Genomic DNA, 18,486 nt, shown 5'->3' with positions numbered 1-18,486 from the left:
CCTCTAGAGACCAATTCTAGCTATGGGCCTGGGACAGATGTGCAAGATGAGCAACGATCCAGTCAGCCTAGCATGTCCACGACAATTTATGTTGTATTGAAGGCCTGATTCAGGATGATCGTCAAATTCAACTTAGTGATATTGCTAAGGAACTCAACATCGCAGTGGCAGTGTGCACAAGAAAATTTTATGAGCATCTGTGCTACTGAAAGACGTGTTCATGCTGGGTGCCAAGGCAACTCACAGAAGGCCATAAAGCCACTAGGATGTGATTGTCTCTCGTGCACTTGATGCGGTTTCATGAGGAATGGGTACAGTTCCTGCACCGTATTGTTACAGGGGATGTAAAGTGGGTGCATCATGTGACACCGGAGATGATCTGGCACCCAGTGATATCCATCTCTTTGGACCATTGAAGAACCACCTGGGTGGTAGGTGATTCACAGGTGACACGGAAGTTCAGTAAGCCATCATAAAGTGGCTTCAGGGACTTGACGCATATTTCTTCTATGCCAGCCAGCATTGATGCCTTGGTGTACCATTGGAACAAATGTTTGGACAAACATGGTGACTATGTTGAAAAGTAATGTATATCAGTGTGTATCAGTATATCTGCCTGTGGAATAAAGTTTATCCATGAGAGCTCGTTACCTTAATTTTTGAATCACCCCCATATTTAGAGACTTTTGATGTTACATATTTCTTATTTTTTGAATGGGTTCAGTACATATTTTTATTACATATTTTACTGTTTTTACTACATAATTATCCAGGCCCTAATAATTGCAAACATAGTTTGATAATGATTCATGAAAACCTTAATAAAAAGATATCTTCCTCATCATTTACAGATTACATGATTTAGATAAATTCAAGTGCATATTCAACTTCTGTAGTGTAGATCATGATTTATGTACAAACACTGTAGATTTTTTTTTCTTACAAGAGAAAAAAACAGTATAATTAAAATTACCTGTAAGCAAGATATTCCTTGCCAACACCTGAATCTTGTTCTGGTAAAAATGCAGCCTCATTATTAATAAACTGTGAGTTATCTTCATTCACCCAGTAACCTGGACTTTGCTGCTTGGCACTAACATACCACTTTCTGTGTTGTGGATCTTGCCATAGAAGCTGGTACACTAAAAAGCCATGTTCTTCTTGACTATCAACATTCACAAGATCAGAATCATACGCCTGAAATAAAATATATATATGTATTTATTTATCTTTGAATGAAATAACATAACAAAATTCCATGAAAAAAATACTAATGGGCATTTCCACTATGACATGAAGAATGTTTTAAATCCATTCATCTTACACATAATGAAACAAAAATGAGATGTGCAAAATATCTCGATGATATTTGCTTTGGTTCTCGAGAAACATGCCTTCAAACACTGCTGAAATTCACTTCCTACGTCACTGATTTGAAAACGTCCTCTGACTGGCCTGACGTCATCACTTAGAAAAGCGTGCAGGCAGGCTTGTCCCGTCAACTTAGCATGGGCTGTGAAAGCGACAGCAAAAAGTTTTTTGTTACTGTGTAAAACAAGTATCTTACAGCTTCCACTGCAGAAATGTATAACAATAATGTATAATAATGTGGTAACACCGATTACATGCATGCCATGGCTCTGCAATTACCCTACATCCTTATGCTTCCTTCACTAATGTTTAAAAGTGATACAAGAAGCTGACCAGTGTGAAATGTTATTGCTGCACAACCCACCCAAAACTCTAGGAAAATTTAGAACTGCATGTACACTGTGTCCTTTGGATTACCCAAATTCACATCTTCTGAGTGACCCATAATCCACAAAAGAAACAAGATGAACACAGTACTACTTCCAATGACCATACTGGTCATGCAGCAGATGACATGGCTCTTTGTAGAACAGCATTACTACAGTGCTGGTCTTAGTTGGTGTAATAGGTAACAACTACCTCTCATGCCAGTTGTTTGTTGAGTTTATAAATACATGAATGTCACATAACAGTGTCCAGAGGATTATACAATTATCTACAACTTTTGTTTTAAAATTCAACTAATTATTTAACCAAAGTAGTTGAATAATTTAGAAGACACCCTGTATAGTAATTATTTGTAACTTACATCACAATTTCTCCTTGCGTCATTCCTAGCACGCAAAGGGCTCTTTATGAAGCGGTAGCAAGAGCTTCGAAACTGGACCCAGTACTGAGGGCATTTCCACTCCAACTCTCTGCTACTATCTCGAAACTGGCACTGAACAAGTGCTATGAGCAACAACACTATGCTTACTAACAGCTTTCCCATCATGATCTGAAAATAAAATAAAGCATTTTATTATTATTTCAATAGTAGAGCATTCTACATTTATGTAACAGTATGAACATTATAAATTTGAAGATTATGAATAAACTGTACACGATCTGCATTCAGAGCAATAAAGGTAGTAGTCACCTTCTGTACACCTACGAGAAAGTAAAAAAAAAATTCGGTGCACACCCAGCATCGTATAAGGTGGGTATTTGGAGGAAACTCTTGGGGGTAAAAGCAGCCAGGGGTGTTGTGTTGATCACACCACCCCCACCTTCGGCCATGATCAAGAAAGTGTGGAGTCCTAACTCCACATCTCCTATACGCCTTCATGGCATGGTGCTAAGCACAGGGGAACACTGTACTTTACTTTCAATGAATGTCTCCTGTTGTTTTTCGATCACGGAGATGTGTTATTATGAAGTAATGGATGCTTCTGTTATGATAGGAGTGTTAAGTTTAATTCTGTTAGAATTCCCACATTTTTTTTTTTGGCTGTATGTGTATCCATACAAATATACATTGATAAAAAACTGATGGAAGTGCTCCTAGATATGATGAACTTGACTAACGCCGACACACAGACACTAACACCTTGACAAATATAATTTTCACCCCTGTAACTATGTGGCAGGAAATGCACATTTTCAAGGTATGCATGTATAAGGGTTGCCCAAATGAAAGTGAGACTCTTGGTAACTTTTTCTGTAATGATTGGAATATATGAACATACAGGAAGAAAAAGTGATCCATGGGTGACATATCCTCTACACATAGTCACCTTGTCTGTTCGAGCAAGTGTCTCAGTGCATCACAAGGGTATGGATACCCTGAGCGAAGAACGTCCATGGTTGTCTGCGGAACCAATCTTCAACGGTGTCGCGGACTTCAGCATCGTTGGCAAACCGGGGGCCCTTCAGACGTTTTTTTAGTGGCCCGAAGATGTGGTAGTTGCAGGGTGAGAGATTGGGTTTGTAGGGAGGATAGTCCAGGACTTCCCAGCAGAAACGCCGCAGCAGATCACAGCACATCTGTGCAACATGAGGGTGTGCATTGTCATGCAACAGAAGAACCCCATTTGACAACATGCCAGGTCGCTTACTCTTGAGGGCTGATTTCAGTTTGTTTAGGGTAGTGCAGTATGTAGTTGAGTTGACAGTCCCACCTGCGTCCAGCCAATCCAAAAGCAATGGGCACTTCTCGTCGAAGGAAAAACGTGAGCATCACTTTTCCAGCTCTGATGGAGGAATGAGCCTTTTTTGGGCATGGTGAGTTGGAATGTCTCCATTCCATACTCGTCCGTTTTGTGGCTGGGTCGAAGTGCTTCCACTGACATTGGACAAAAATGTTGTATAAAGAAGCACACTGCAGCACTACTGAGTGAGGCAAGTGTATGTAGTTAAGCTACAACAAAAGTCTGTTTCATTTGGACAACCCTCATATATTTCTTGATGATGGTTTTCACATGAAATGGATTAATTTTGTTATGAGTGTTAGGTTTGAAATGGATAGTATTTTTTAATGTTTTTGTTAGGTTAGGAGTATTAGGTTAAACACCGCTACGTGTGCTGCTGTCGCCTATATGTTTGTGTATATGTCGTCTGCTGTTCACCAGTGTTAATTGCTGCAGTAACGGAAGCCAGGCGTGGTGTGCCTGACCACTATCTATGTTCAGTTCATGGTTGCAGTGCATGATGGTGTGTGTTTCTTTAATTTTTGTGTCTATGAGGGAGTGTGCTTTGTATTTGATATGTACTTTCTGAATTTTATTGTTGTGGAATTTGATATGCTTGGCAAGTCCAGTGGTGGGAAATGTACCTTAGTTATCTATTACCGCGTCTCTCATTCCCTTAGTATGAATTCAGAACCTTTGTATGTAAAGGAATTACGGGAGTATGAACGGAACGAATGTAAATTACTTGCACGTCAGTTGGACATAAAATTCCTAAAAGCCTGCAAACAGTGCAATGTTTTTCCTAAGTTTATCCAGTGGAAATTGCATGTGAACAACTATAAAATTAAAAACGTGATCCATAATGCACAAAAACGTGCTCTATCAGCCGTTATATCTGACAACCATAAAACTAAGAAAGTACATGTCAAATACAAAGCACACACTCTCATAGACACAAAAATTAAAGAAACACACACCATCATGTACTACAACCATGAACTGAACATAGGTAGTGGTTCCGTTACTGCAGCAATTAACACCGGTGAACAGCAGACATACAGGCGACAGCAGCACACCTAGCGGTGATAAACGCACCGAACAACAACACAACGAATTCTGAGGATGGTGACTACCGAAATTAATAGAAAATAATGTAAAACAGCTTCGCGGAAAACATGAGTACCTTAATTATCTATTACCGCATCTCTCATTCCCCATAGTATGAAATGAAGTAATATTTTTAATAAAAAAAAGGGGAACTGATCCAGAAACAAGGAATTGGACAAATGCTGGTCACACATTTTGAGCCTAAATATCTCTTGTTATTTGTTGCTTCCCATCATAAAGGTTATGCTACGTGAAACACTGAAATCTGATGATTAAATACAAAATAAGTTAAAATTTTCAATAATTACAGAAAGATTCACACATGTATTTTTGTTGTTACAATCTGCGACACAGAATTTTAACAAAACATCACACACACACATATATATGCAAGCAACAAAATGCCATTGAATTATGTTTCTTTTTATAAATTTATCAGAATGGTTCAAGTAATTTTTTTTAGTAAATTAAGGAAAACAGTTTTTTACAGATATAAAAAATGGTTTTCTATGCTAATTACCTGTTCAACCTTGTATGTCACAAACCTTTTGAATTTTGAGGCAAGTAATAATATTGTGTTTATAAAAAATATTGTGAGGAATTTTACATAAAAAATGTCAACTAATGTGAAAAATGCTGATAATGACTTTGTGTAATGGTGAGAATTGATATATTCTGAATAAGAGCAAAGATTAACAAGCTGGATGTCAGTAAAACACAAATTAAAGATATGTAATCACAACATATGTCCTACACCGTGACTGTGCGGTCTAAGGTGTCAAGCTTTGGGCTCGGGCTATGGGACACGCCAGGCACGTATCCAGGAATTCCTTTTGGGGTGGGGGGGGGGACTGAACAACCATTTTTTTAAGGGGTATCACAATTGTATGTTTAAGGCCAGTGGTGGCAATTGGGTTTCAAAATTAAGAGGCCATAGTGTGATAGTGTGGAGGCAAAAGAATGGGGAGCAACTATCTCCTAATTCGCCACCACTGTTTAAGGCTTTCATTTTAATCAGAATGTGAAATCGGGACATTTTCTACCACTCAACTCCTCTGTTTCAATGCATTAACATTGTGTGCCGGAACCATCTCAGCATGTGTGTTTGTCCATTTCTTCTCATCATCTCAAAACATCTATGTACCAGAAGTGTTTTTACGAAGGTGTTACGCATGCACGGAATGCACAATCCACTCGACAATGCGAGATTCAAACTGTGTGCTGGGGACTGAACGCAGACAGTTCTCGAATATATCTCTCTCATGTGAGCCTGAACACCACTAATGTGTCTTGTCCTCCCATGTTTGCAGCTCATATAAAAGCCGAAACCCACCAAATTGTTCATAATCAGGCCTAAGCACTCGCAAGTGTTCAAAATTGTCTGTTGAGTGTGTGTCGAACCCAGAAGCCTTAAACAAAAGTATTTTTGAATGCCATGAAATTATCGGACTGCATACACAAAATTTGGTCCTGGCACAACCAAATCATCTCTCAAAACTTTGATTTTCAGTTGATCTGTGCAGCTTATTTCTTTTTTAAAAAATCGCTCCAATGCCCAGCCCAATACTGCTGAAATATTCACTTAGTAAGAGCGAGACCTTCGATCTCTTCATCTTTCGACCCGAACTACTCGTAGTACTACTCGACGTTCTGCTGTCATCAATGTCTTTAGCTTTGGGACCAACTGGAACTAGTAGGAGACTTCGTTACTTTACGGTATTCAGTCCATTTCATTTTCGAATCACCAAATCTTATAAAGCAACCAATGGACACTGACTGATCACTAATCGACTGTATGGGTAACATTATAGTATAGGGTTGATGGATTTCTTCAAATTTACAGGAGAAAGTACTTACGGAAATCATTTTCCGTAGCATTATGGAAGTTCGTGAATGTAGTTTTGATCCATTTTAATGCGAATACATGTTGTTTTCTGCGAAAATCTCTGTCCGACAGGCTGTTTCTGCTGCCGCCATTTGCTTTCTGCATGAGAGCACAATGTTCCGTGTGTTAAGATGACGTAACCCCATAGTCAGTGTTTCAAACTCTGCGTGTTTTCACTAGAACATGACGTTTTGAGTATTTTTAATTTATGCTTGCCTAACCTAACTTAACGTAACCAAACCTTACGGAAAATGGTTTTTGGGGCTAACGTGAATGGTTTGTGGGGCTAACGTGAATGGTTTGTGGGGCTAACGTCAATGGTTTTTGGGGCTAACGTCAATGGTTTGCGAGGTATTAGAATACTTTCAAATCCGGGCACGAAAGTAGGTATTTTCCAGTTAACGAGGTTGAAACACTGCATAAATCGACAAAACACTCTCACAACGCGCACTGCACCAGTACGCTATCGCCACCAAAATGTGTTACAGAATCGAAATAACAAGTAACAGTAAGTACTCGTAAATGTAAGAAACAGACATTAGCTTAGTTAGAAATGCATTATTTCACCTTAGGAAATGTTCCGCATTCCAAAATAGTACATTAGCAATGTAAAAAAGTGAGAAATATATGATTTATAGGTGTCACCCCCATACTATAATAGTACCACTGTATGAATTGTCACACTTACCTCTGAAGTCTCCACCTATTCTGTTGTACAGATCAACCGGGAAATTGAAGCCACGTATTAATATCCTCATTATATTCTAGAACATTCCGCAGATAAAACGATTCGTAAATATTGCCAGTAGTTCGACTCCTTCTCTTTTTCAAGAACGTTCCCTGTCCCGCTTTCCAGAGATTAAAAAATTGCAATGAATCCGAATCGCCCTACCAATGGCACTACCTTTGTTGTGCAGCTTCCAAATTCTGACAAGTCTCTACATAGTGTTCAAGTTCGCTACGACAACACCGAAACCATAAGAATATTATCAACAACAGGGTTATAGAACATTCTCCGTCTTGCCTCGATAATTATTTATCTCCTTAAATTATCGTCACATTATTGAAGAAGACAAAAACCTAATTTTATCTCCTGTAAACTGAAAAATTTACTGGGGGAGGGTTGTCAAGACACCTGATGCCCACCTTGGATATGCACTATTAACAATAACAGGGTTATAGAACATCCTCCGTCTCGCGTCGATAACTATATATATCTCAAATTATTATCGCATTATTCAAGAAGCCAAAAACCTACATAATTTTATCTAGTGTAAACAAACCAATTTCCTAAAAGGAGGGGGGAGGGCTCGAACCCCTGATCCCCACCTTGGATACGTGCCATTAACAATAATAGGGTTATAGAACATTCTCTGTCTTGTCTCGATAATTATTTCTCTCCTTAAATTATCGTCACATTATTCAAGAAGTCAAAAACCTTATTTTATCAGTGTAAACTGAAAAATTTCCTTGGGGTTAAAGGGGGGGGGGGGGGTAGCCTCCAGCCACCTGATGCCTACCTTGGATACGTGCTATTAACAAAACTGGCTTATAGAACATTCTCTGTCTTGCCTAGATAATTATCTCTCCCAAATTATCATCATATTATTCAAGAAGCCAGAAACCTAATTTTATCTAGCGTAAACTGAAAATTTTCTCAAGGGGGGCTTGAGCCCTCTGATTCCCACCTTGGATATGAGCTGTTACCAATAACAGGGTTACAGAATATTCTCAGTCTTGCCTCGATAATTATTTCTCTCCTTAAATTAATGTCACATTATTTTATTTGACACCACAAGAAACAAAAGATCTCATTTTATCTAGTGTAAACCGAAAAAATTCGGAGGGGGCTCAAGCCCCCTAAGCCCAGGGTGGCTACAAACAAGCAGAAATGAATTTCCCTGACTTTTCCAGGTTTTCCAGGACAAAATTTATATTTCTCCCTGACAATTACAAACTAAACTAAATCGATGTTTTTGCAAATAGAAATATTAAACTCACACAGATCCACGTATGGTTTTGTTAAGTACCAATATTATCTTCTATGAAATTGACTTAATTTCTCTATTCTCTATGATTTGAATTCAAACTGCAAAATAGTGAATTTGGAAAATTATTACAATTCACAAGCTAGGAAAGGATTACGGAATTTTGTCATACTCAGTAAGTTTAAAATAAAATACTTGATTATTTTTAAAGTTACGACTAAATTAGATAAGAGTGAAGAGTGAATGATTAAGAAATACAATTTGTAATTTATCAGTCTCCTTATAGATTCTTGGTATTATATACTGATATTTCCACTAAGGTTTGGAACCCTCTGCTTGCAAGAACCATGAGTGCGGACTCATTTTTCAATGCATAAAGCTACTTCTCTCTTCTCTGTAGAGCAAACAACTTAACTCTTGCATATACGTGAAACAATTGAATCAAACAAAATAAAGTGTCATATTTGCTTACATTTTCAATGGAATTTCTGCTTCAGTACAATATATCCAAGTGAAGTACTGTGAAACTGACAACATGCAGTTATACAATTAATGCTGAGGAAAAGGGTACGTAGGTATTAGAAATTAAACGCAAGGAATTTATGGAATTGCTTGTATAGCTTGTACACTAATAAAAGCTTCTGAAAGTTCATAGATGAGGGGCATCCTGAAAAAAGCTCCAATGGTGCCTATACACAGCACTAGTGGTCGGAGAGCGACACACACACATGCAGGCAGGAAGAAGTGGCATGTAGCTGTAATCTGGTACAGTTGCAATGCAGCCCTTTTTAGACAGTTCTAGGTTAAAGATTGCAGCTCTAATACCGACTGCGATGTAGCCTACATTGCAGAGCCACCAGCAATCATGTGAGGTGTGCAGACCAGACGTCGTGAGTGATAGTATGGTCAGACGATGGTGCAGACAATTCACGGAAGGCCAATCAAATGTGCACAACTCCATACAGCTTCATCACTTCAGGTAAGAGTTCTTGGACCACTCCCTGTACAGCCCTGGCCTTGAATGTACTGACATTCATCTCTTTGTTTAACTGAAGAGGTTTCTGGCAGGGCGAGGATTTGACAGCTACACTGCGGTAGAGATAGTTCCAGTTTTTGCTGTCAGACACATATAACATGGGCATACAAAATTTAGTGCCATGCTACGACAAATGCCAGAACAACGGTGGTGATTATGCCGAAAATTAGGTTAGGACCCACTGTTACTAATTAAATAAATTACAATTTCTTGTTTTATTTATGCCTAATCGATTGGTGTATTTTCTTATTTTTTACTATATGGTGATATTTTTCCCAAAATTCACATTTTCATTTTAGCAAATTTTCTGGCAAATATCTGAAATTATACCTTCATGGTGTTTTTAAACTACTGTTTCAAATTGTAAGTCACACGGCTTATGCCTCTTCGTTAGAGTTTGATATCGTGAAAGTTATTTTCCATACCCCTTTTTTAATCTTTAGGTAAGGATTTTAGATAATAAAATTTCCCCATATATACTGAAGGGTGCATAATGACCATAAGTGGCGACGCACCCAAAAAATTAAAATCAATCAATCTCACGTGACAGATACCAATATATTATGGCACCAAAAATTGGCATTATGTTGTTTTTTTACTTGTGTTACATTTCCCAAAATTCACATTTTTGTTTTAGAACATTTATCTGCCAAATATACCAAAACTTAATACTCCATTGTGCTTTTAAACTATTATTTTAAATTGTAGGTCACATGGTCTACGTATTTTCTTGACAGTTTCATATGTTGGAACAGATTTTTGAGGAAGTAAAAGTAAAGTGCTCCCCTGCACTTTTCCATGAAGGTGTATAGTAGGGGTGTGGAGTTAGGGCCCCACACTTTCTTGATCACGCTGAAGGTAGGGGTGATGAGATCAGCACCATGGTCCTGGCTACCTTTACCCCTCAAAGTTTTCTCACGGTACTAGCTTCATATGATGGTGGGTGGGTGCCAGAGCAGTTTGAATAGATGGAAAACATCCCGGTTCTCCCCTGCAGGGAATCGACCCAGAGTCTCTCGCATAGTAGTCAGACACCCTAACGACTGAGCTCCATTATTACTCGCTCGACAAATGCTGATGGTGCGCACTTAGCTTGGTAATTAAAAACATATCTCGTGCAACAAATACGAAGATGTGGCTCTCATGTGACGGTAGATATGCACTCGATATCCTATTAGAACCCTGCCACTTTGCTCTGTGATGCAAATGGTTTTGATAGAAGTTAAAAAAATCGTGGGAAATACATGATTTAATGTGGCTGTCGGAATTATAGTTTATTCTTGAGTAAAATGTTGGAAAACTTGCATGTTCTATGTACACAAACATGGCCTAGAAAAGACAAGAATGTTGAATTTCATGGAATTTTTCGATGTTTTAGGACATTTCTTTAAAAAAAATCCCTAAAAACACCAACAATCCGCATTATTTCGATATTTCGAACGGGACGAAAAATATATCGAGACATCATTGCATATTCCTAAGCAATTACAATTTTTCACGGTTTTGGTGTTTGCGAAAAATCAATGCCCCTATTAATTGGAAATTACTTTCTGGCCACCCCTCATGTAAATCAGTAGATGGAAAGTGAAAATTTAGCAGAGCTGACAGAGAAAAGTCGATTCTTGAATAAAGTTATTTGCTTTTATGATTGAATGATTCGAGTCAATATGATATTAAAATATTTACGTATTTATTATTAGTATTTTATTTCATAATATTGGATATTAACCTTACTCAGTGAGAGATTAATGACCATCTCTCATGAGTTTAAACAAACAGGACAGAGAGAGGCAATACTAGTGTTGCAGTAAATTTGAGGTTGGGAGCATGCACTTGCCAATTTTTATAACGTTCACCAATGCAGATTTATGTTTCACTTTTTCGTGATAGTATTCAATATATATACCATTTGGTTGTATTCTTCTTGATATCTAAGAATAGTGCAATGTCATTGTAAACGTATGTTAACTTGTGCGAAACCAGTAATACGTCAGGATGATGAAAGAAAACCTTCGTAAGCACTGCTACATTAAATAAGGTGAAGTGAGCCAGAAGAGTAATAAAATTCCAGCAGCATATTTGCTGTCTAAAGCCCTTGTTGTTTATGCATGCGATTTTTGTTGGATGTTGCAGTCCATGCAATTTCTGTCGCATGTTGCAGTGAGATATTTTGTCGGGTGGTGACATTAGACAAAAATCGTACCTATCAACGAACCTATTTGCTTCCATGCTCCTTCAGTTTGCCCAACAAAATTTGATTTTGATTTGGTTTAGTTTATTTTACTTCACGTTTTGTGCCTCTTGGCAAATTTGCGAAGATGGGGATGAGTGATGAAATTGATGAATGGACATTCACAAACAACCAAGCCCGACCGGGATTCGAACCCGGGACCCTTGGCGCCGCAGCGTGATGTTCTAACCACTCGGCCACAGGGTCTGGCCCCAACAAAATGCCTTACTACAACGTCCGACAACTATTAGACTGTGCCACCAACTCTTATCCCCTCCATCTGTTGACAAGTCACCTTATTACTCCCATACGGACAAGAAAAAATTATAAGTCAATGCATTTTCCATGTAGAGGCTTAACCTTTACTCCCCCGATGATACCATATGGTATAATCAGAGTAAGTTCCTACTTGCCCGATGATGCAATATGGTATCATGGTGCTGATTATGAAATGAATGTGCTTTTTGGACCTTCATACACTTATGTCTGGGTGGAAACTCTGACACAGGTCTGGAGAAAGCCTGGTAAATTCATATTGATGACCAACCTCCCGCTTCTCCGCAACATATCCATGCCACATTTCCGAACAGAGTTTCACATTTTGGCTCATTATTCAACTTTTATGGCACCCAGAAACATGAAACATGTTTCAATCTCTTTGGAAACGTCCATTCTTTGAAGAGGTTTGCACCTAAGGTTTGCGACTTCTCCCCTAAATAGCAGAAACAATATAGACAAACTCCAGATTTTTATGTTTTTTTTTAAATTGAAATTTGGTGGTCATGCCCCCAAACCCCTTTCCTCGGTTCGGCATTCCAAATTGTACACGGGTGCATGCTATGATGTTTTAGCTGCAAAACAAAAGTTATCCGAAGTAGATTGCTGCCATAATGCCCGAGTTAGTATAACAATTTTCCTCCAAAGAGTGTTCGAATTTAAAATTCCCACCGAGAAGCCCGGGCAAGAGAAATTTCTCTCTCTCTCTGTCCCCCTGCCATCACTGGTTTCTGGTGCTGTGGTTGTGTTGTGCATAAAAGTGGCCTAAAAGTTGAGGCCAAAACTTACGAATGAGATTTCCTGTTCCCCTGCAGAGTTCCATAACGATATCTTTAAATAAATAAATAATAAAAAAAAAAAGTCAATGAAGACTAAATTCCCTGACTTTTTTTGACACCATCTCTGCTGCTCCTGAGAAAAAGAGGATGGGCCTGAATATTTTTTTGTATTGTCTACTCTGGCTGATAATACTTTTTGGCCATGTCCAATAGAAGCTACTTCATTGGAGCAGAAATATTAATTACCCATACAATTTATACATGTATGCAGATTATTTGGTCACCTAATAGACATCAATTTGAAAGGATTTCCATATTCTTGTATTATGTCTGACCAGTTAAGTTGAATTACTGCCAATTATTTTCCTCTCTTTGTTTGTCACGAAACTTCTTAGTTAATACATTCTAATCGCACAGTTTACATAATAATGCATTTGTGATGTCTGGTGGCTACTGGGTAATGCATAAAAATAAGTTTATTGTGAAAGTAAACAGTGTGTGATGGGGACCTCCTACTTTTAGTATAAAGTTTACAGTAGTCCATGCATATCACATACATGGGCTTTCAGTTTGGAGTGGAAACTAAGACAGACAACCTCAAAATTTAAATGGGAATGGGGTGTGACATGCAAGGTTGAACAGGTAATTAGCATAGAAAACCATTCTTTACTTCTGTGTACAAAATGTCGCTTCCGCTGATTCCTGGTCGAGCCTGCATTTTTTGCTAACAGTTCTACGTAGTACATCTCCTGTGTGTGCCTAATTTAATGAAGTAACATCTCTAAGCTGGGAGGAAAAAGTCAACGCAGGTAAAACAGCGGAAGCGAAAAATCAGGCAAATCAGTGGTAGAGCAATGGCACGGAATGCCAGAGATCCAGGTTTGAGTCCTGGTCGATACGGTTTGGCTTGTTCAGAGGTAAACATTATGGGGGAAAGGTACTGGAAGTTACAGGGTGCAGAGCGCAACAGTGTTGCCTGAGCCCGGTGAAATTTTCAGGAGGTCTGTCAGACTGATGGTTTGGGTTAAAATTGGGTGGTAAACCAACAAAATGCAGCTGTCATTAAGAGGGAAGATATGCAGATTTTGAAAAAGACCTTTTTACCTGTATTTAAGAATCAAACTTTTAGATTCATTAATTTACTGCTTTAAGACAGAAATAACCTGGGTAACAGTTCAGATTGTTTTATGACTTTTTTCAAAATTTCCTTGGAGAAATAAATTATCGTAGAATGTTGGCAGTGGTTGTTACACAAAATTTGAACCTTCCTTAACGTAATGAGCAATGTTTAATTTCCAAAAAAAAGTAGCTATTAATGGTGAAAAAAAATACCTTACACAAGCATGTTTTCTTTCAATTGGCAAGTTATTTTTTGTTTATAAAAAACGTCAGTAAATATCGCAAAATACTGGGAATGGATGTGAATGTCATTTGGAACATTACTGAAAGTAATTATCACAGTTTTCATTTCAATAAAGTCTAAAGTATAGGTGAAATGAGATGCTGGAATTACCTTGTGGAAAAATACCCGTTTCGCAAACTTGATGCATAACACAGACTACAACCGGTAGCTGTTTTCCTCATCTTGAGTGTTTGCAGGAGGCTCAAAGCGGTTTCGTGTTTGAGAACAGCAGTAGCGACATCTGAGGTACTACAACTGAACATATAAAGTGAATGGTAACTTTGCAAATAGGATTATGAAGGAAATGCTAAGGAAACCAAACCTAACCACGAAGGCAATCCTCGTCTGACGTCTGAACGGAAAGTTGCCATAGTGTTGTGCAATAAGGGAAAACCAAATGGCTAGAATTCGTGAACTGATACCAAAATCCCCTTTGTACCCGACACACGTGAAGAAGAAGAAGACAGGAGCAGATCATAACCACGATGATAGTAAGCAAATGGGGGTTGCCAAGTATAGAATTATATGGAAGTGAAAAACCAGTGTCTAGAAAACATGCAGTAAACTCCGCAGTATGTTTTAACAGACGTAAATTGAAATTGAACCATGAGAATGTAGCATGATGAAATTTCAATAAACCAAAAGGAACTTGGGCTATACCCTGTACCTATATTTATCTTGTTCCTCAAAATAGATACAATTACAGCATTTCGGAATAATGATAAGACATGGTAACTAATTCTAAACCTGATTTGTAAGTAATTCTCAGTTATACGTATTATTTTCTCTTCACCTTGACATATCAGGTTCAACTGTATATATTTCTGTTATGTTTGGAGCTTTAGATTCAATTGTGATAGTTAATCATGTTCTTGTTAGGATAGGAGTGTTCAGTTTAATGCTATTAGCGATTTGACATTCAGATACTAATTTGACATTGTTGTTAGATTAGGAGTATCAGTTTGGGTAACTGTTCCGAATGTTTAATGGTTTTCCGCATGTTTTATAGGATTATTGGGAAGCGCTTTAGAACATTGAATGTGATTGTGGCAGTAAGTTTAAAGATTGCAGAAACAAATGAGCACAGTTAAATTCTTCAGTAAATATTAGTTACCAGAGAAATTGTGATTTGAAATGTAGTTTGTGCGAGCAGGCGATCTTGGTTACTGGTCAACTCAGACACGAAGGGGATTTTGGGTTTGAGACCACATATTATGTGATCAGGTGTTGAAAGTACTTAGGAGTGTTATTTTAGTACTTAGAGCTCTAAACCTGACCTACCTAACCTAACAATCAAAGAATTTAGGGATATTTTTACATGGTTTGATTTCTAATTACGTCTGTTAACACAAACTTCAGCGTCTTATTGACTTTGAAAAAATCATTAAACAATCAGAACCATTTCCGGAATTTTTTCACCTATGCAGGTGAGAGTTTCGGATCAAATATTTTGGTTATTAATGATAAGACCCCTAAATCTGACCCACCTAACAATAAAAGCATTTAGCGATGAAATACCCCTTTCGCACACCATGGATATGGTAGCAGTCCATATCCAAGACAACAGTAAATAAATGGCTTCTCACAAACAATAATCTTATAGGAGAGTATACAGGAGGAAAAAATCTTTCTCCAGAAAATGTGCAGTAAGTAATCTACAAGATGCTGAAGTTTGGGTACTAATTTACTATAGTTCAAACAGATTTCTTCATTTTTACAGAAGAAACTACTTTACGTAATAAGTACCTGTAGCATTGTCTAACATCGGGAAGGTGTTTTGTGTGATGTGGGAATGTGTCATAGTGGAAATTCATGCTCCGACGGACAATAGCCTTTGGCGCATACACCTTCGTACATCATCATGTGTCGTGATTGTGTTTTGTTCAGTGTTTCGAACTGTCTGTGTTTGCAATGAACGTTAGAAATATGACGTGTCGTGGATGCGTGGTGAAATTCGTACTGGGTGTGGAAGATCCAGTGGATTTTTTAATTTAATTGAACACGGGATCGTGAAGAAAGGAAAGGAATGTCGAAAATGTGGCAGTGAATGTAAGCTACTTGTTAGAAGGAATGGGCTGTGGGTATATGCCTAATATGACATGTCGTGGATGCGTGGTGAAATTCAGGCAAGTTTTCCGTATCCTGGAAACAGATTTCTTCAAATTTAAAAGTTTGGGGTTCATTTGGGGGCAGGTGACTCCAGCCAATTTCTAACATGCCTTTAACAGGGACTCTATAGAGAAAGCAGGTCAGCCAGAGTGGAGGCGGGGCCACGGTAGCAGTTGGGGGCGGTAGGTCAATTACCCCAGGGGCGGAGCCTGGAATCTGTGGGAAATTTGAACTCAAAAATTTCAAACAAAAATAGTTTTTTACTTTAAATTTCCCACAGATTCCGGGATGGATAGGCCCAAAAACCATTCATGGATAGCGCCACGAAACATTACAATTTCCTTCGTAAAAAATGCGAAATAGTTTTTTTTAAAAAAATTACATCAGATGAGCTTTGTTCATGGGTATTGGGTATTTCTTGGGTTCCGAAGGTTGAAAGACTGCATAACAAATGAAAATCGACAAAAGACAAGCACGATGCGTGATTATGCAGTAAGGTGTATGCGCCATATTGTATCTGAGGCAAGCAAAAAGGCTACAGGAAAGAAGTACTCGTAATGTGAAAAATTGCAATTACTTTGATAAAAAAAAAAGTCAATACATGTTAAGGAATGTTCCGCGAAGCAGATAGGTAAATACGAATGTCAAAAATTGACAAAACGAAGAAATTATAGGTGTTTGAACTATAGTAAATTTTTACCTAAGTTTGTATTAACCGACATAATTAGAAATCAAACCATGTAAACAATGCCTGTGCACCATGATAAATTCAAAAGTTGAACAGTAGGAACTTGGGCCAAAATTAGTAATAGTACTCTAGAATTGAAATTTTGACCAAAGTACCTTTTGTTTAATTGAGATTTCATCATGCAACACACACATTTTTTACGTGGTTCCAGGTCCAAGTTCCGATTGTTTAATTTTGAATTTATCCCGGTGCACAGGTATTTTTTACATGGTTTGATTTCTAATTATGTCTGTTAACACAAATTTCAGTGTCTTATTGACTTTGAAAAATCATTAAACAATCAGAACCATTACTTACGCGGGCGAGAGTTTCGGATCAAATATCTCTGTTATTTGTGGACATCGAAATCTGTCGTCTAAAAAAAGAACTACGAATTCTACAGGAGGCACAGTCGATCAATGGTTCCTATGTATTTTCTGGCAGGTGGAATGTGCTGTACAAAACTTACATACACAGTGGCTCATTGGGACAATCCCGATGTACATTGCATTAGCATCCACTTCAAAACTCATATTGTACATATCTTTGGGTGATGGGAAAGTAATAGATTTAGGTGTACGAAATTCAAAGATTCACCCCATTTAATAGTATATTTTATAACCACAGAAAACTTTTTTCCCACAGTAGGGGAGACTCCCAGTTTTCGTTAAGGTATTTTTCAGTTTCTATGGTTGCGTGCAAAAATTAAACATGCATATGTACAAATACATACCCCAAATAAAACTGCAACTAAAGGCTCCTAGCAACAATCTAGGCTTTGTTTCTATACATAGACACAAAAAATAGCGTCATTACTGTTTCTAGAAGTTAGAAATTACCTGTTTCTTTAGGGAGTGGCCTAACACTGTATTTTCGTTTCAAGTCTTAAAATAATACAAGTAGGTCTTCAATTGTTCATTTCGATTCTAAATCCTTACTGATGTAAGCATTTTACTTTATATCACAGATAAATTAACGAACTCTCCCACTTCATAACATTACAAATATTTTCTATCCTTGTCTATCGGAACCAATACACACATATTACTCACCACAGATATTTCGGTTACACTCCCTCCCACTGTTGCCACTTCCTTATGGCTTCACCTATATTCCCCTTTAGCCAAGACAGAGATAGATATGGATCTTGACTAAAAATTGTTTTTCTCTAGTTCGATTACAACAACAAAAATAAAATAATAATTGGCTATGATATTTGTATAAACATATTCCTCATTACTAATAATTTTACAATCAATGTACGATTATCTTTAAAGAATCCTACTGATTCACATGGCCTAGCTCCACTTTTCGAACATACTTGGAGGATTACTAATATATGATTAAGAAATATACTAAAATAAACCAAACACTGCAAAGACGAAATAAAGTATAATGTTCAACTACCAAATTTATTCAATATAACATAATCGTCCATCTCATCCTGAGCGTAGTTTGGTAGTGGCTA

The 18,486-nt window shown here is 37.7% G+C and overlaps 1 protein-coding gene across 2 annotated transcripts in view; it reads right to left on the bottom strand.

The window, feature by feature from the left end:
* Cont (Contactin) overlaps positions 1-18,076 on the bottom strand; it is a 105,893-nt gene extending 87,817 nt beyond the window's left edge. The window contains exons 1-3 of one of the 2 annotated variants that reach the window (XM_083117740.1): positions 18,071-18,076; positions 2,120-2,308; positions 974-1,197 (exon numbers count right to left, since the gene is read on the bottom strand). In XM_083117740.1, the coding sequence (XP_082973866.1) occupies positions 974-1,197; positions 2,120-2,305 (410 nt within the window). In that variant the 5' untranslated portion in view covers positions 2,306-2,308; positions 18,071-18,076. The other variant, XM_083117739.1, reaches the window with a different exon arrangement.
* Between the last annotated feature and the right edge of the window lie 410 nt (positions 18,077-18,486).

This window comes from Lepisma saccharinum, chromosome 2 (assembly GCF_977018435.1).
Source record: "Lepisma saccharinum chromosome 2, izLepSacc3.1, whole genome shotgun sequence".
Lineage (NCBI taxonomy): Eukaryota > Metazoa > Arthropoda > Insecta > Zygentoma > Lepismatidae > Lepisma > Lepisma saccharinum.
This window is presented reverse-complemented; position numbering and strand designations above follow the sequence as displayed.